We start from the raw sequence: 20,289 nt of genomic DNA, 5'->3' as shown, positions 1-20,289 counted from the left end.
TCTTGAAAATATATAATGTTTTGGTCTCAACTGCTTTCTGTGGTAACGAATTCCACAGGCTCACCACTCTCTGGGTGAAGAAATTTCTCCTCATCTCAGTCCTGAAAGGTTTACCCCGTATCCTTAGACTATGACCCCTGGTTCTGTACTCCCCCACCATCAAGAACATCCTTCCTGCATCTACCCTGTCAAGTCCTGTTAAAATTTTATAGGTTTCTATGAGATTCCCCCCCTCACTCTTCTGAACTCCAGCAAATATAACCCTAACCGACTCAATCTCTCCTCAGACGTCAGTCCCGCCATCCCAGGAATCAGTCTGGTAAACCTTTGCTGCACTCCCTCTATAGCAAGAACATCCTTCCTCAGATAAGGAGACCAAAACTGCTCACAATATTCCAGGTGTGGCCTCACCAAAGCCCTGTATAATTGCAGCAAGACATCCCTGCTCCTGTACTTGAATCCTCTTGCTATGAAGGCCAACATACCATTTGCTTTTTTTACTGCCTGTTGCACCTGCATGCTTACCTTCAGCGACTGGTGTGTGAGAACACCCAGGTCTCGCTGCATATTCCCCTCTCTCAGTTTATAGCCGTTCAGATAATAATCTGCCTTCCTGTTTTTGCCAACAAAGTGGATAACCTCACATTTATCCACATTATACTCCATCTGCCATGCATTAGCCCACTCACTCAACTTGTCTAAATCACCCTGAAGCCTCTCTGCATCCTCCTCACAACTCACCCTCCCATCCAGTTTTGTATCATCTGCAAATTTGGAGTTATTACATTTAGTTCCCTCATCTAAATTATTAATATATATTGTGAATAGCTGGGGTCCTAGCACCGATCCCTGCAGTACCCCACTAGTCACTGCCTGCCATTCGGAAAAAGACCCATTTATCCCTACTCTTTGTTTCCTGTCCGCCAACCAATTTTCTATCCATCGCAATACACTACCTCCAATCCCATGCGCTTTAATCTTACACGCTAATCTCTTATGTGGGACTTTGTCGAAAGCCTTCTGAAAGTCCAAATAAACCACATCCGCTGGCTTCCCCTCATCAACTCTACTAGTTACATCCTCGAAGAATTCTAGTAGATTTGTCAAGCATGATTTCCCTTTCGTAAATCCATGCTGACTCTGCCCGATTCTACCACTGTTCTCTAAGTGCTCTGCTATAAAATCTTTGATAATGGGACTCTAGAATTTTCCCCACTACCGACGTCAGGCTAACTGGTCCATAATTCACTGCTTTCTCTCTACCTCCCTTTTTAAATAGAGGGGTTACATTAGCTACCCTCCAATCTGTAGGAACTGTTCCAGAGTCTATAGAATCTTGGAAGATGACCACCAATGCACCCACTATTTCTAGGGCCACTTCCTAAAGTACTCTGGGATGCATACCATGAGGCCCTGGGGATTTATCGGCCTTCAATCCCATCAATTTCCCCAACACCATTTCTCTATTAATGCTGATTTTCTTCAGTTCCTCTCTCTCACCAAGCCCTGTGTTCATCAATATTTCTGATATGATATTTGTGTCCTCCTTTGTGAAGACAGAACCAAAGTATGCATTTAGTTGGTCAGCCATTTCTTTGTTCCTCATAATAAATTCCCCTGTTTCTGACTGTAAGGGACGTTTGTCTTCACCAATCTTTTTCTCAATGTATGATTAAACATAATGCCAACAGTTACGTTCCGTATTAAATGTTTCTTTTAAGCACTGAAAAATAGAAGAGCTAGTGATATTGCAGCTTGGCAAAATGTGGTTTCAAAATGATTTTAAAGAAACTAAAATTTTGTTCTCATCTTTGAACAGGCCCCAAACCACAGGAATCAGAGCTCCCACCTCCCCAGACCTCATGCAGAGCAGAAACGGCCCATGCTCAAATCACAGGCTGCAGTAATTCGTTGGTCTAGTCGGGCCTTGACAATTAGCCTAAGGTTGGGAGAGGGAGAGTTTGGAGGGCGGGGATATTGTCATCCAGGGATATCTATCATTCTTCATCATTATCCTGCAGTGTTGACAACAGGTGATGACAGGATCAGGCTCAGCTCTGCAATCTTGGTCGATACAAGCCTCATGGAGCAATGGCTACTCGAATGAGGATGGTGTTCTGATACCCACGGAACAATACTCCAGCACTGGGGACCAATGGGTACAGAGGCAAAGCGGGGAGATAGAGAAAGCTGGCATGAAAAATGTCAAGAGAATTGAAAGCTTAAACAGCACTGAAAGCAGGTCAGTGCTGAGCTTTGAGACAAACCTTCAGATTCAGTGAACTCCAGAGTTTGGATTCAGTGGGAATATTTGGTGAGTCAAAGGCAAATCAGCAGTAGACTTCTGTTGGACTGCAGCTTCCACACTAACATTGGGCAAAAAGGATTAAAAATGACTTGTTAGCTGTTCAATTCAAGAGGTCAAATCTCCTCTCCGAACCCCAAGGATGGCCTCTAGTGGAATGGAGGAGGCCTCAGCAGAGCCACTAGACACAAGCCTTCCTTGTCTGGGACATGCAAGATGATTCATACAAACATTATGTTTGTAGCAGAGGAAAAGACCATTCGGCACAGCTATTTGCTGGAATAATCCAAAACTAACTGCAATGCACTGGCCGCACTCATCTGGGCAATATCCCAATCATTGGGGTAAAATATTTTTTCTGTCTGTACTATCTGGCAGATTCACTCACTCAGAGACTGCAGATTAATCAGTGCCCTCAGTCCAGTCATGCCCTTCATACCTTTCTCATGATCTTGCGTCCATAGAACATCACTTTGTCACGTTTTCGGAATCTGTATCTGGGAGTTTCCGGAGCTTGAATTTCTAAGAAATAGCAACAAATACACAATGAATATTCTGCAAAGCTGGACAAAAATAACTTGCAGAATGGAACGTGTTCTACAGAAAGAGCAAAGATTTCCATTTCCCACATCTGGAACCAGCATTATTGAAGGTAAGAGGGAGTAATTGCTCCCCATTACAGGAGTCAACTTATTTTGATATCTATTCAATAATTGATCAATACTTCAAGGGATCTTCAAAATCAGGAGTACTTAAAGAACCACCGTATGAAGCAATGAGTCAGCTCGAACACAGCCAAGATATGGGAGAAAATGGATCATCCTGAGACAGACTTGGTTAGCAGAGCTTGATGCTTGCAAAAGAACTTGGCCCTGAAAATCAGCCCTCGTGAGGCTAGGTTTGGCATATCCAGAGTTTTCAGTGTCTGGCAGACCCCCACCAAAGTAGCAACAGGATTTTGTCAGAAGAGAGAGAGATTTTAGGCTCGTTTGTGTTCATGTGGCACTGGATTGCACTTCTGCAATGTCCCAAAGCATTTCACATGCAATGAACTATCTTGAAGTTCAGTTAATGTTGCTATGAAGATGAACCTGGCAGTCATTTCCAAGTATTGCTATGGGGCCTTTAACAACGATCTGGAATCAAAACTCGCAAGCGAAACTGTAATGGAACAATGGGCTGCCTTTGAAGAGAATTCAGGTACAGTTGAGGTACATTTCCAAGAAGGAGAAAGGTTGGGAAAGCAAAGCCAGAGCTCCCTACATGATGAAAGAGATAGAGAGTAAGATGAAGAAGAAAAAGGGGACATATAACCGGTCAGGTTGGTACTGCAAGTATAGAAAGTTCAGAGCGGAAGTGAAAAAGGAAACAGGGAGGCAAAGAGAAAGTATGAGAAGAGACTGGCAGCTAACATAAAAGGGAATACAAAAGCATAGCAAAAGTCTAGCAAACGTGGGGCCAATTAGTGATTAAAAAGGAGGCAGACGGCATAGCTGAGGTACTAAATAAGTGCTCTGACTCTGCCTTTACTGAGGAATAAGATGTCGTCAAAATCAAAATGAAATAGGTAGTTGAGACACTGCCATCATTTTCCTTAGATATGGGGGTGGTACCAGAGGACTGGATATTCGCAGATATTACAGCCTTGATCAAAAAAGGGTGTAAGAATAAACCAAGCAACTGCAGGCCAATCAGTTTACCTCGGTGATGGGAAAGCCTTTAGAGACAATTATCCAGGCAAAATTAATGTCACTTGGACAAGTGCTGATTAATTCAGGGAAGCCAGCATGGATTTGTTAAAGACAAATCATATTTCGCAAATTGAATTTTTTGATGAGGTAACAGAGAGGGTTGATGAGGTGGATAAGGACTTCCAAAAGCCTTTTGATAAAGTGCCACATAATCAATGCTTCTGGCAGGTCTAAGCCCATAGAATAAAAGGAACAGTGATAACATGGATGCAAAATTGTCTGAGTAACAAAGTATGGTAAACGGTTGTTTTTCGGATGGGAGGAAGGGATACAGTGGGGTTTCCCCAGGCGTCAGTGTTGGGTCCCTGTTTTTCTTTATCTATATTAATGACATAGACTTGAGCATGCATGGCACAATTTCAAAATTTGCAGATGACACAAAATTTGGAAATACGGTGAACTGTCAGGAGGATAGTGATAGACTGCAAGAAAACAGACAGGCTGGTAGAATGGGTGGACTTGTAGCAGATGAAATTTTAATCCAGAGAAGTGTGAAGTGATGCATTTTGATAGGAAGAACAATGAGAGGCAATATAAAATCAAGGACACAATTCTAAAACGGGTACAGAAATAGAGAGACCTGGGGATTTATGTATTCAAATAGTTGAAGGTGGCAGGGCAGGCTGAGAAAGCGGATCCTAGGTTTTATAAATAGACACAGAGTACAAAAGCAAAGAGGTTATGACGAACCTTTATAAAAACCCTGGTTCGGCCTCAACTGGATTATTGTCTCTCATTCTGGGCACCACACTTTAGGAATGATGTGAAGACCTTAGAAAGGGTGCAGAAAAAGATTTACGAGAATGGTTCCAGGGATGAGGGACTTCAGTTAGGTGGATAGACTGAAGAAGGGGTTGTTCTCCTTTGAGAAGGTTGAGAGATTTAATAATAGTGCTCAAAATCACAAGGGGTTTAAACAGAGTAGAGAGAGAGAAACAGTTCTCATTGGCAGATGACCCCGACTTAAGGTGATTGGCAAAGGAACCAATGACGACATGAGAATTATTTTTTAAACAGAGTGGTTAAGATCTGGAATGCACTGTCTGAGAGTGCAGTGGAGGCAGAATCAACTGTGGCTTTCAAAAGGGAATTAGATAATTACAAGAGAAAAAATTTGCAGGGCTACAGGGAAAGGGCAGAGGAGTGGGACAAGCTGAGTTGCTCTTGCAGAGAGCTGGTACAGACATGACAGGCTAAATGTGCTGTAACAATAATTCTATGATTCTACAGCCTGAGAGGCAGGTGGGTTTTGGATGGAATGAGCGATTAGAACAGCTTAAAATGATCGGAATCAATCCAGAAAGGGATAAGGGTCACACGAGAAGAAAAATCAGAGTAGCTGAACTGGCCAAGCAGCCCCTCGAAGTTCATATCAATAGCGTTCCAACTCTATTAGCCGGACTCCATTTCGAACTTCCCCAAGACATTAGTCTCTGCCAACTACTTGATAGAAAAAACTTTATTCAAAGAGTAATAAACATGCAGAATAACTGAAGATCTGTTTGAAAGTAACACCCCCTCTTTCTAAAGAGCATTGCCTTGAAATAATATTCCAGATCCCCTCACTCATCTCATTAATATTGTCCATTAACTGTATTAAATCTGCCTTCAAGATAATAGGTGCGACCATGGGAGATTGAAAAGGAGGTGAAGCATTAGGGCCAAGTACAGTAAAGTAGATTCTGACTGAATTAAAACACTAAAAATTCAAAGGAGGTGGGGGGGATTGAAAAATTATCGTTCCACATAAAATGTATTTAATCGGGTAGTGGCTTGTAACTACTGCAGTACCAAGGCTGGTACATAATGTGATGTCTTTTGGTTGGAATGTTACTCATGTTTTAATCATTTGGAATTTGTAAGCAAAGATCAACAATGTTGTGAATTTCTGTGCAATTAAAGAGCATTTTCAATTTTTGTCTTTTTTTCCCCTCTATTGCAACTCCAACTTTCACTTTTAAGGCACACCAGTTTATCAAGACCAGCAGATGTAACAAAATAATTTGTTATTTTACACTTTTAAACTATGATCTTTAACTTTTTTTTTAAACAATAAATGTTACTTTTGATTTGCATTTTTTCAGTGCACAACCTTCTCAGCTTTCTTAAACCCTTAAATAAAAGCAAAATACTACGGAAGCTGGAAATCTGAAATAAAAACAAGAAATGCTGGAAATACTCAGCAGGTCTGGCAGCATCTGTGGAGAGAGAAGCAGTTAACATATTGGGTCAGTGACCCTTCTTCAGAACTTTCTTAAACCCTTTCCTTTTTCGTTAGTTAGCCATGATAGCTCTCTTATCTTCAAAGTGGTGGGTTGACGTCTAGATTGTGTGCTCACGTCTCTGGAGTTGAGCTTGAATCCACATCCTCCTGACTCAAGCGAGTTTGCTCTCACTGGGCCACAGCTGACAAACAGATAGTATATGCAGAGGAGTTTTTTTCCTTCATAGGAATACAAATCCCTTTCCTTCCTAATCTCTTTGGATGCCTGACAATGGGAGAGTAATCTGCTGCCAGGGATTTTAATGTCCCTTGGAGCTGTTAGCAAAGCACATGATAGTAGCCCAAGAATACCTCCTGGACATGCTCCGTATAGGTTTTGGGCCACCAAACTTACGCTGCTTACTGAGTTTGAGAGATTTGCTTTAAACTCAGCAAAAATCCAGAGCAGGGAGATGGGCTGTTATAAAACGCCACAGGAATATTCAGTCAGGAGGTTAAGTAGGGCACACAGGGCTGAGAACACATTGACCAAAAGCTGGCAAACTACTGCAAATCATGCATGTTCATCAGCACAGTTTTACTTACTTCTCCCTTGCAGTCGTCTGTGTACAATGAGAATGGTGGTGGCTATCAGCACCACTGCCACTCCGGCCCCTAGTATTACTCCCATCAGCTGAAAAACAAAGTTGTGTAAAACAGAAGAATTAAGACTTTTAGTAAAGATAGAAAACAAAAGCATAAAGTATAACCTTCAACTCTTGCACAAATTCTACACTGAAGCGCATGCCTAACTCAAAGCTACAAAACGTCACAAAAGTATCCATTCAGGACATCACTGACACAAAGTTATTCCATTGTAGTGTTTCTCAAACGTTAACTGAAATTGTTCCAAGGAATACAATCCCATTTACTTCAGAGTCAACTCCAATGGTGAGCGCATTTTATGACTGAAGACCTTTTAATTTGGCACATTTGAATCACACTTACAAGGGGTTTAGGAGTAAGATGATCAAGTTTTTCCAATACACACCAAACTTCACGATGATGGCTCACTGAAATTCTGGGGCTGGTGGGTGAGGGATGGTCTGCAAATATAAGACTCATCAGTGCCTTGGAAACTATTACGCACAGAGGGTTTGTTTTGATCGCCTGCTTTTGCACAGTTTGTAAAAAGAAAATGCGAAGGCTCCCAGTTTGATTTCTAGCCTGTGCGGAGTCAGGTCAGCTGCAGGGGTGTTAGCATTGGCCTCCGTCGCCTCAGTCTGGGGAGCGTATTTTTAAAATACTGGATTCCCGCTATCCAGTGGAAAGCCTAGCTTCACTCTGTCTAAATAGATCTCTGCTGTTGAAAGCCACATTCATGTCTCTGTTACCTCTGGACTTCACCATTCCAACGCACTCCGGGCCAGCCTTCCACATCATACCTTCAGTAAACTTGAGGCCATCCAAAACTCTGCCACCTGTACGTCCCAACTTCCCCAAATCCCATTCACCCATCATCCCGCTGCTTGTTGACCCATACTGTCTCCTGGTTAAGCAACACCTGAACTTTAAAATTCTCATCCTTGTTTTCAAATCCCTGCACGGCCTCACCCCTCCCTACCTCTGTCACCTCATCCAGCCCTAGAACCCTTCCAAGATAGGCAGTACAGAGGTGGTTTACCTGGAATGGTGGGCTATCTTACGAGGAAAGATTGGACAGGCTAGGCTTATATCTGCTGGAATTTAGAAGAGTAAGAGGCGACTTGATTGAAACAAGATTCTGAGGGGTCCTGAGAGAAATTGTTAGAATCCATTATTAAGGAAATAATAACAGGAAATTTAGAAAGTCAAAACGCAATCCATCAGAGTCAGCGTGGTTTTATAAAGGGTAAATCGTGTTTGACTAATTTGTTAGAATTCTTCGAAGCTGCAACAAGAAAGTGGATAATGGGGATCCTGTAGATGTAGTATATCTGGACTTCCAGAAGGCATTTGATAAGGTGCTGCACAAAAGGCTAATATACAAGGGGTTAGGGACAATTTATTAGCTTGGATAGAGGATTGGCTAACCAACAGAAAACAGAGAGTCAGGATAAATGGGTCTTTTTCTGATTGGCAAGATGTAACTAGTGGGGTGCCACAGGGTTTGTGGGGCCCAACTATTTGCAATCTATATTAATGACTTGGATGCTGGGATAGAAGGTACTATAGCCAAATTTGCAGATGACACGAAAATAGGTGGGATAGTAAGTTGCAATAAAGAAATTAGAAATTTACAAATGGATATGGATAGGTTAGGTAAATGGCCCAAAATTTGGCAGATGGAGTTTAATGTGAATAAGTGTGAGGTTATCCATTTGTCAGAAGAATAGAAAGGCAAATGATAAATGGAGAGAAACTTCAGAGTGCTTCGGTGCAGAGGGATCTGGGTGTCCTCAGACAGAAAGCTAGTATGCAGGTACAGCAGGTAATAAGGAAGGCAAATGGAATTTTGGTATTTATTACTAAAGGAATAGAGTATAAAAGTAGGGAAGTGTTGCTGCAACTGTACAAGGCTTAGTGAGACCGCACCTGGAGTATTGCGTATAGATTTGGTTCCCTTACTTGAGGGGGAATGTAGTTGCATTGGAGGCAGTTCAGAGGAGGTTCACTAGATTGATTCCAGAGATGAGGGGCTTGTCTTACAAAGAGAGATTGAGCAGTTTAGACCTTTAATCTCTAGAGTTTAGAAGAATAAGAGGAGATCTAATTGAGGTATAGAAGATGATTAAGGGGATTGGCAAAGTAGACGTAGAGAGGATGTTTCCTCTTGTGGGGCAATCGAGAACGAGAGGTCACAGTTTTAGGATAAGGGGTAGCAGATTTAAAAGAGATAAGAGAAATTACTTCTCTCAAAGGGTCAGGAGTCTGTGGAATTCACTACCCCAGAGTGCGGTGGATGCCTGGACACTGAGTAAGTTTAAGGAGGAGATACAGATTTTTAATTAGTAATGGGTTGAAAGGTTATAGAGAACGGGCAGGAAGGTGGAGTTGAGGCTGAGATAAGATCAGCCATGATTGTATTAAACGGCGGAGCAGGCTCGAGGGGCTGAATTGCCTACTCCTGCTCCTAGTTCTTATGTTGACAGGGTGAATATGGAAAGGATGTTTCCCCTTGTGGGACAGTCTAGAACTAGGGGTCACTGTTTAAAAATAAGGGGTTTTAAGACAGAGATGAGGAGAAACTTTTTCTCTGAGGGTCATGACCTTTGGAATTCTCTTCCTCAAAAGGCAGTGGGAACAGAATCTTTAAATATTTTCAAGGCAGAGGTTGATATGCAATGGGTAAAAGGTTATCAGGGGTAGGTGGAAATGTGGAGTAATCAGTTCAGCCATGAACTTATTGAATGATGGAGCGGCCTACTCCTGCTCCTATTTCGTATGTTTGTTCACAAACTAAAAGGCCCAGTTCTTGCAGGAGCTGAGCCGGTAAATGCATTGTCTGGTACTTTAACAAGTCAGGCAGATCAGGAAAGCCCAGGTTTAATCATCGGTTCGCATTTGGAATGAATTGATCTCAGCAGCAGTGCAGGAATTGGCCTCAGTGCCCCTGGGGCTGAGGAAGCACCAAACACATTTCAACCAGAGCTCCAGCACCTGAACTGATATCAGCGACATGTGCCTCTTCCTGCACCTCTCTACACACACGAGAGCACAAAGTGGGGGGGGGGGGGGTGAGAGTGGAAAAGAGCAACAGGCAGAAAATGTGTGTCTTCCCACCCATCTAGAGGATCACCGCCCAGTCCAACAGCTGACCAACAATCATCGTCAGGTCTCACAGCTAAATAATGGCCACTTGGGCAAGGGGCCATGGGGCTGCCCACACTGAAGGAATCAAATTCCAGCAGGAGTCAGCAGCTTCAGGACAGAGTGGGACAGCATTGGAAAGGGCCAAACTGGGACAAGCCAGCAGCTGCAGCAGTTGGGTTTTCAAAAACAGTTCTTAAAGTTTCAAGTCCCAAAGATCACCATTAAAGAGAAACATCAGCACATTTTAACTAGCCTCTATTTCAATTGTTGACTCATTAAACAGGTTCCTCTGCCAAGTGTTCTAAACCAACACATCCATACATTGTGGAAACCTTCAGCTAACAAAACCTTCATCAGCATTGTGGGAACACTATTGATCTACTTGGTCTGATTGCAGCACTGACAGCCTGCCTCAGGAGAGGTTATACAGAATTTAGACTAGTGAATGCAAGGTTTCCAAGTCAAAATGTTTTATTTCTTTATTTTATTTATATTTCTTTATTTTATTCATTTATTTTTTATTTATTTAATTTTTTTATTTTTTTATTTAGAGATACAGCACTGAAACAGGCCCTTCGGCCCACCGAGTCTGTGCCGACCAACAACCACCCACTTATACTAATTCTACAGTAATCCCATATTCCCTGTCACCTACCTACACTAGGGGAAATTTACAATGGCCAATTTACCTATCACCTGCAAGTCTTTGGCTGTGGGAGGAAACCGGAGCACCCGGAGAAAACCCACGCGGTCACAGGGAGAACTTGCAAACTCCACACAGGCAGTACCCAGAATTGAACCAGGGTCCCTGGAGCTGTGAGGCTGCAGTGCTAACCACTGTGCCGCCCTTTTGGAAAGTTTTATAACACAATTGCAGAGACTGAGCTGATTCTGCTGTTATTGTCTCTGTAGTGCAGGAGTAGTTATGGATTTATCTGCAACTATAACTTTTAAACCATTTTGTATCTTGCAATAACTCTTGCTTGACGGGGTGTCTATCAACAACTAGTATTTATGCAGCACTGTAACAAAGCAAATGCCCCATGATTCTTCCTAGTGATGAATGAATGCCGAGGGAAAAAAGGGAGGTGACTGAAGCATGATTGAGGTAGATTTTGAAGTGGCTTCTAAAAGTGAAGACAGAGAGTTTCAGAACAGTAGAAAATACAGGACCAGAAAATAACATTTTGGACCATCTTGCCACCTCAGAGTTGACAAAGAGGACAGATCTCCTTCAATGGGTTTACACGCCAAATGGACGAATGTAAAAAGAAACTCATCTCTCATAGTCTCTACGTGCATCTCAGGTGTCTGATGCCAGGTATCAGCCAGGTAAAACGAAAGATCATGTATTAATATAGCGCCTTTCATGATCTCAGGACGGCGCAAAGCACTTCACAGGCAATGAAGTACATTTAGTTACTTGTAGACTCGTAGTCACTGTTGTAATGTAGGATATGTGACAGCCAGTTTGCGCACAGCAAGCTCCCACAAACAGCAGCAACTAAATAATATGTTTTACTGATGTTGGTTAAATAAATAAAATAAAATATCAGCCAGGAGTTTGGGGAGAACCCCCCAGGGATGCAAATCACTGAGTTCAACAATCGTCTTCTTGAGAGACTCCACCCTCCAGTTGGAGACATGGGGCCCCTGAATCCAGGATGACTCACACATCCTTAAAGTCTCTTCTCCTTCTAATCTTACAAACTCATATGAAAAAGAAAATGTTTACTCACCACTGACCTCGCAGCCGAACTGTGAAGCATTCCAAACTCTGGCTAGGTAAATTAATAGAAAACTTTTTATTTTTCCAATCTAGCCAGCACCCTTTCTGAGGTGTCCAAACTGTCTATCTTGATATATATTGTGTAATAGCCAAGAAAGTATAGGTCAAACACTATTTCTGACCCGATCTTTAGTGTTAGCCGAAACTCTGGAGAGAATTAACTTTCTACTCAGGCCTCATTCTCTGTTGCTGGGAACTAGTTAACTTTAATGCTCTAATTTAGCAATTATTTGTTTTCGTTCACCTCTCTTACAAGCTAATATCCTCAGCCCATTTCTAATTAGCACCATAACTTGTTTCTCTTCACTAACCCAGTCGATTAGCACCTTAACTACATTACCTACTACTTGGCACAGAAATTTATATTTAGGAGAAGAGGCAAGATTCATCTAAAATTTACCACTGCACTCCCACAAAAATAAAACCTTTTATACACCCCTCACTATGCATCTGGAACAAGATAGGATGCTCCAGAAAATAGGGCCATGAGTGCAAACATAGCTAATCTGGATTTTAGAAATTGAGGCAATATAAAAATTCACTGCATTAAATTAGAGAACTGGGGCAAGACAGTGAAAAACAGCAGAAGGACATTGATAGGATAGGCAGATCGGTGGCAGGTACAGTTCAGAAAACAGTGAAACGGTACATTCTTCTTGAAGAGAAGGTTGAGAAGAAATTTGATAGAGGTGTTCAAAATCATGAGGGGGCTAGAGAGAACCTGTTCCCATTGGTGGAAGGGTTGGGAACCAGAGGCCAACAATTTAAGGTAAATGGCAAAAAAAAACCAACAACAGCATGAGGAAAAACCTTTTTACGCAATGAGCAGTTACAATCTGGAATCCACTGCCTGAGTGTGGTGGAGGCAGATTCAATCGTGGCCTTCAGACAGGATTTGGATATGCACCTGAGGAGAAAAAATTTTCAGGCCTGCGGGGAATTAAACTAGCCGAGTTGCTCTTGCAGACAGCCAGTATGGAAATGGGCCAAATGGCCTCTTTCTGTGTTATAACCATTCAATGATTTTAGATGTAAATCACCATTTGGATCATGATGTGGTAACTAGCATCCTGGATAGTTTCTGGGGTTTTCCTCACCTCACGGCTGGCTCTGTTGTAGACCAATTTAGAGAGATTGAGTACTATAACCCCTCCATTGTATTTGTATCATGCGACTACCAGGACTGCAGATTGAGAACTAGTTGGACCTTGACCTTTTTTTCGTCTAGCAATTCCTCTGCTCCTACATTGGAAGAAAGAATAACTAATAACTTTTGGTAGTGAAGCAGAGGGTTCTAGTGTTGCTACACAGGCCTTTAAGAAGGTGACAGTGCAAGTAAATAAGGTCTTAAAAAGACAGAGCTTTGTTGACAACTTGTGCTGGAAGTGAAGCAGACTCGAGGGCAGAACATCTAACCTCAGGGACAAAATCCACCATTGGCAGAGCCCTTAACCATCACATCGAATCAGTATTACAGCAGAACTCTGGCAAGCTTGCTGCTGTTTCGCCATTTAGGACCACTCCAAGCATTACATTATTGGCTTACAGCACCAACCGGAGCCAAGTGAAAAGAATCCACATCCCACCTAAACACCAGGCTGGATCAATAGTGCCCCAGCGTAGTACAGAGCTGCCTGGCTGAAATTTGGAGTTACCAAGCCTGCTAGAGAGATCAATGCAGCTCCAAATGGCCAGCACCAGGCATATCACCTTGGTGCCAACACAACCCACCCAAGTCCCTCCATGAATTTGCTTAAAGTCTATCAGTAATCCCTTAAGTACACTTGGAGTCTTTAAGCCTAAGTTCTTACCAACCTGTGCCCAAGTTCCTATGGTTTAGGTCAGTGGGGTGTTCACTCTATAGCAGATAAACAGAAACCTCACTTTAGGTGGATTTTTCAGTTTGGTTCAGGGACCTTTTACAATTCCACGTGTCGGATATCAGGCCGTTCAAAGGGAAAATTGACACTCACCATGGTTGTTTGTTGTTGGTCGTCAACCAGGGTCTTGAGATCTAATAAATCGCCATCAGATTCATTCTACAAAAAATTGGAAAGTATTACTGTACTAAACTTACTAGTAAGAGACACTTTCAAAATATTACACTGACAGTCTTATCCAATTGCAGCAAGTCACTATTACTCAGCATAGTGGTTACTAACGCATCAATCCACAAAATTGAGGAAACAAGATTGTATCTCGTGAAAATGCGAAACTGTTTGATCTCCACCACACTGCCAAGCACAGTTTAGGTGCATTACTAAAAAAAAGAGAGGCAGAGATAGGAAACATAAACGAACAAAAAATAAATGGCAAACCACCCATGGTTGTCTGTTGTCGGTCGTCAACCAGAGTTATACTCTTGTTAATGCCCCATTATAATGTGCCATTGTCGAGCTCAGGTATTAGGTCACCCCTGCCAACTCTGCCTGGGCTGGTACACACCAGGAAGGAATCAGACAGAAACAGTAAAACGGGCATGGTATATTGAGGAGAACCATTACCTTTTACTGATTTGCTACGTCCCTATAGAGCAAGGAGCTGGCCACAGCCTGCAGCTGCATTCCTCATTTACAACAGTGGCACCATCTGGTTCCAGGAACCTCTTTAATCACCAAGGTGTTCCATTCCAGGCACACAACTCACCAGCCCCAGGAGCAGTGAAAGCTAAAAGATGACGATAACTGAAGAGAAGCGCCCTACCAGTTCTACTGTAGTGTCCTCCACAGCAGCTTTTACAGGCAGTGACCATCCTCCATGCAATTTCAAAAGTAAACACGAAGGGAAAATAATCTAAAACGTAACTGTACTGCTTGTTTAATCACTGATTTAGCATTGAGTGGGATCTTTCTAAGGTCCATCAGAGCTTGTGCAAGAGGGCACTGTATGCCACTTAAAAAGGGCAGAAGAGGGAGGGGCGGTGCAATATGAAATACGCAGGCCCCAGACGAATTGCATTCGGTTAGGTTTTTTTAAAATTCACTCATGGGATGTGGGCGTCGCTGGCCAGGCCAGCATTTATTGCCCATCCCTAATTGCCCTCGAGAAGGTGGTAGTGAGCTGCCTTCTTGAACCGCGACAGTCCATCTGGGGTAGGTACACCCACAGTGCTGTTAGGAAGGGAGTTCCAGGATTTTGACCTAGCGACAGTGAAGGAACGGCAATATCGTTCCAAGTCAGGATGGTGTGTGACTTGGAGGGGAACTTGCAGATGGTGGTGTTCCCATGCATTTGCTGCCCTTGTCCTTCTAGTTGGTAGAGGTCAAGGGTTTGGAAGGCACTGTCTAAGGAGCCTTGGTGCATTGCTGCAGTGCATCTTGTAGATGGTACACACTGCTGCCACTGTGCGTCGGTGGTGAAGGGAGTGAATGTTTGCAGATGGGGTGCCAATCAAGCGGGCTGCTTTGTCCTTGATGGTGTCAAGCTTCTTGAGTGTTGTTGCGGCTGCACCCATCCAAGCAAGTGGAGGGTATTCCATCACATTCCTGACTTGCGCCTTGTAGATGGTGGACAGGCTTTGGGGAGTCAGGAGGTGAGTTACTCACCGCAGGATTCCTAGCCTCTGACCTGCTCTTGTAGCCACGGTATTTATATGGCTACTCCAGTTCAGTGTCTGGTCAATGGTAGCCCCTAGGATGTTGATAGAGGGGGATTCAGCGATGGTAATGCCGTTGAATGTCAAGGGGAGATGCTTAGATTCTCTCTTGTTGGAGATGGTCATTGCCTGGCACTTGTGTGGCGCGAATGTTACTTGCCACTTATCAGCCCAAGCCTGAAAATTGTCCAGGTCTTGCTGCATTTCTACACGGACTGCTTCAGTATGAGGAGTCACGAATGGTAAACATTGTGCAATCATCAGTTAACATCCCCATTTCTGACCTGATGATTGAAGGAAGGTCATTGATGAAGCAGCTGAAGATGGTTGGGCCTAGGACACTACCCTGAGAAACTCCTGCAGTGATGTCCTGGAGCTCAGATGATTGACCTCCAACAACCACAACCATCTTCCTTTGCGTTAGGTATGATTCCAGCCAGCAGAGAGTTTTCCCCCTGATTGCCACTGATCTCCATTTTGCTGGACTCCTTGATGCCATAATCGGTCAAATGCTGCCTTGATGTCAAGGGCAGTCACTCTCACCTCACCTCTTGAGTTCAGCTCTTTTGTCCATGTTTGAACCAAGGCTGTAATGAGGTCAGGAGCTGAGTGGCCCTGGTGGAACCCAAACTGAGCGCCACTGAGCAGGTTATTGCTAAGCAAGTGCCGCTTGATGGCACTGTTGATGCCACCTTCCCTCACTTTACTGATGACTGAGAGTAGGCTGATGGGGCGGTAATTGGCCGGGTTGGACTTGTCCTGCTTTTTGTATGCAGGACAGACTTGGGCAATTTTCCACATTGCAGGGTAGATGCCAGTGTTGTAGCTGTGCTGGAACAGCTTGGCTAGGGGCGCAGCAAGTTCTGGAGTACAGGTCTTCAGTACTATTGCCAAAATATTGTCAGGGCCCATAGCTTTTGCAGTATCCAGTGCCTTCAGTCGTTTCTTGATATCACGCGGAGTGAATCGAATTGGCTGAAGTCTGGAATCTGTGATGCTGGGGACTTCAGGAGGAGGCCGAGATGGATCATCAACTCGGCACTTCTGGATGAAGATTGTTGCAAATGCTTCAGTCTTATCTTTTGCACTGATGTGCTGGGCTCCCCCATCATTGAGGATGGGGATATTTGTGGAGCCACCTCCTCCAGTTAGTTGTTTAATTGTCCACCACCATTCACGGCTGGATGTGGCAGGACTGCAGAGCTTAGATCTGATCCATTGTTTATGGGATCGCTTAGCTCTGACTACCGCATGCTGCTTATGCAGTTTGGCACGCAGATAATCCTGTGTTGTAACTTCACCAGATTGACACCTCATTTTGAGATATGCTTGGTGCTGCTCCTGGCATGCCCTCCTGCACTCTTCATTGAACTAGGGTTGGTCTCCTGGCTTGATGGTAATGGTAGAGTGGGGGATATACCAGGCCATGAGGTTACAGATTGTGGTCGAGTACAATTCTGCTGCTGGCCCACTGCGACTCATGGATGCCCAGTTTTGCTTTGCTAGATCTGTTCGAAATCTATCCCATTTAGCACGGTGGTGGTAGTGCCACACAACAGGATGGAGGGTATCCTCAATGTGAAGGCGGGACTTCGTCTCCACAAGGACTGTGCGGTGGTCACTCCTACCAATACAGTCATGGACAGGTGCATCTGCGGCAGGCTGATTGGTGAGGACGAGGTCAAGTGTGTTTTCCCCTCTTGTTGGTTCCCTCAGCACCTGCCGCACACCCTGTCTAGCAGATATGTCCTTTAGGACTCGGCCAGCTCGGTCAGTAGTGGTGCTACCGAGCCACTCTTGGTGATGGACATTAAAGTCCCCCACCCAGAGTACATTTTGTGCCCTTGCCACCCTCAGTGCTTGCTCCAACTGCTGTTCAACATGGAGGAGTACTGACTCATCAGCTGAGGAAGGGCGGTAGGTGGTAATCAGCAGGAGGGTTCCTTGTCCATGTTTGATCTGATGCCATGAGACTTCATGGGGTCCAGAGTCGATGTTGAGGACACTCAGGGCAACTCCCTCCCTACTGTATACCACTGTGCCGCCACGTCTGGTGGGTCTGTCCTGCCGGTGGGACAGGACATACCCAGGGATGGTGATGGCAGTGTCTGGGACATTGTCTGTAAGGTATGATTCCGTGAGTCTGACTATGTCAGGCTGTTGCGTGACTAGTCTGTGGGACAGCTCTCCCAATTTTGGCACAAGCCTCCAGATGTTAGTAAGGAGGACTTTGCAGGGTCGACAGGGCTGGATTTGCCGTTGTTGTTTCCGGTGCCTAGGTCGATGCCGGGTGGTCCGTCCGGTTTCATTCCTTTTTATTGACTTTGTAGCAGTTAGATACAACTGAGTGGCTTGCTAGGCCATTTCAGAGGGCATTTAAGAGTTAACCACATTGCTGTGGGTCTGGAGTCACATGTAGGCCAGACCAGGTAAGGACAGCAGATTTCCTTCCCTAAAGGACATTAGCGAACCAGATGGGTTTTTACAACCGACAATGGTTTCATGGCCATCATTAGACTTGTTTTTAATTCCAGCAAAGAATGACAGGGACATGCAGAGCTGCAAGTTTTAAGGAGTCAAACGTAGATGGATCAAAAGCCATTTGGACCTTTCATGCAACACACATGCCACTAACCAATCTAGGTCATAGACACAAACGAGGGGTCTGAGGGAAGACTTGTACATTTTCCCCAGAGAGAGTCTCACCCTGAAACTCAAAGCCTGGAAAAGCCGGCAGGTTCTCACACATGCTTATTCTCAGTTAACACCTCCAAAATGCAGTAAAGAAACCAACACAAGCTCCAAAACAACACCTCATTAATAAGCGATTGTGCCGTTTTCGATGATGTACCTCTAAATCCTCCGCTTGGTGAGCTTCATTCTGCCCCATTCTTTTCAGTTCACTCTGTCAAGTCCTCCCATAGGGCTGGACGCTTGCCCAGAATACAAGGGCAGAATGTGAAGAGAAAAAAAAAACAAAAGCCAGAGATAATTTGAAGTTCTCACTCTTTTAACTTAAATTTCAGTCTGGAAACGTACCACACACATTCCTCTCCTGAAACAGTCGTTGTTACTTTCCCTCTCAAAATGTGCAGCAGCTAGTATGCGATTGTCCCCAACACACAAAGCACTTCTGCTCTGAGCTGTTGTGTCATTGCTCAGGAAATTACTCCAGTCAGCATCTGATCTAGCAGAAGGCAAGCCACAGATAAGGACAGAGAATCACAGTTTAACAACTATTGGTTGCCATCGAGACCACATTTTACATACTCCTGCTCATAAGTACACCACGAGTCTGGAGCTCACCCGGAATAGTTTAGCTCTCCTCAGGATTAGCCAGGAATGCAGAATACAACAATGATTTCTGCATTCCGAGAATCTGCTGAGCAATATGTTTGTCAGATAGAAGTGGAAGCAATATATTCTTGAAGTACTTCTGCATAGAGATTTCTGCCCGTTAGTTAGATATCCAATCCTGTGAACTTCAATTTCCTCCAATTAAATATTGGGAAGCCCAAAGTCTTTGCCCCCTGCCACAAATTCTGTTCCCACGCTTCGATTCAATCCTCCTACCATTTCAGACTGTTCTCAAACTCAGAGTCCTACCTGTTCCCTAAGTGAGACACCAATCCCATATCCTCTCAATCACCAAAACTGTCTACTTCCACTGCCACAATATAGCCTGCCCGTCCCTTGCCTCAGCTCATCTGCTGCTAGAACCCTCATCCATGCCCTTGTTCCTTCCAGACCTGACTACTCCAATGCTCTACTAACCAGACCAGACTACTCCAATAATAAATAAAAGCAAAATACTGCAGATGCTGGAAATCTGAAATAAAAACAAAGTGCTGGAAATACTCAGCAGGTCAGGCAGCATCTGTGGAGAGAGAAGCAAAGCTAATGTTTCAGGTCTGTGACCTTTCATCAGAACTGGCAAAGATTAGAAAAGAAATAGGTTTTAAGCAAATGAAGAGGGTGGTGGGCAGGGGGGATGGCAGGGAAAAGAACAAAAGGGGAGGTGTGTGATAGGGCAGAGTGCAGGAGAGATTAAATAACAAAGCTGTCCTGGGACAAGGGCAAAGAGCTTGTTAATGCTTGTGGTGAAAGACAAAACATTAGCCCAGAGAGAGCGTTAATAGCAGAATAACGAGCAGCTCAGTCCACATGAAAAACAGGCACATGGTTAAAAAAAGTAAAATAAAATTTAAAAAGGACTTGAAGTTATTGAACGCAATGTTCAGTCTGCAAGGCTGTAGAGTGCCTAATTGAAAGATCAGATGCTGCTCCTCAAGCTTGCTTTGATGTTCACTGGAACACTGGAGCAGGCCAAAGACAGAAATGTGAGCATGAGAGCAGGGGGGCGGTGGGGTGCTGCAATGGCAAGTGACCAGAAGCTCGGAGTCATGCTTCCGAACTGAGCGGAGGTGTTCCACAAAGTGGTCACCCAATCTGCGTTTGGTCTCCCCAACATAGAGGCAACCACATTGTGAGCAGTAAATACAGTATACTAAATTGAAGGAAGTACATGTAAATCACTGCTTCACCTGCAAGGAGCGTTTGGGGCCTTGGATGGTGAAGAAAGGAGGTAAAAGGGTAGGTATTACACCTGCGATTGTGTGTGAAGGGGACGAGGTGTTGGGGATAATGGAGTAGTGGGCCAGGGTGGCACAGAGGACGATCCCTTCGGAATGCTGACAGGGGAGGGGAGGGGAAGATGTGTTTGGTGGTGGCATCACGCTGGAGGTGGCGGAAAATGATCCTTTGGATGTGGAGTCTTGTGGGGTGGAAAGTGAGGACAAGGGAAAGCTGTCATGGTTCTGGAAGGGAGGGGAAGGAGTGAGGCAGAAGTGCAGG

General features: G+C 44.1%; 1 protein-coding gene across 1 annotated transcript in view; it reads right to left on the bottom strand.

Moving 5' to 3' along the window:
* LOC137355641 (patatin-like phospholipase domain-containing protein 6) overlaps positions 1-18,368 on the bottom strand; it is a 168,013-nt gene extending 149,645 nt beyond the window's left edge. The window contains 4 exon segments of the mRNA XM_068021016.1: positions 2,745-2,827; positions 6,866-6,953; positions 13,814-13,879; positions 18,287-18,368. Of these exon segments, the coding sequence (XP_067877117.1) occupies positions 2,745-2,827; positions 6,866-6,953; positions 13,814-13,879; positions 18,287-18,325 (276 nt within the window). The 5' untranslated portion in view covers positions 18,326-18,368.
* Between the last annotated feature and the right edge of the window lie 1,921 nt (positions 18,369-20,289).

Source organism: Heterodontus francisci, chromosome 43, assembly GCF_036365525.1.
Source record: "Heterodontus francisci isolate sHetFra1 chromosome 43, sHetFra1.hap1, whole genome shotgun sequence".
Taxonomy (NCBI): Eukaryota; Metazoa; Chordata; class Chondrichthyes; order Heterodontiformes; family Heterodontidae; genus Heterodontus; species Heterodontus francisci.
Note: the sequence above shows the minus strand (reverse complement) of the source record. Positions and strands in the feature narration are given on the sequence as shown.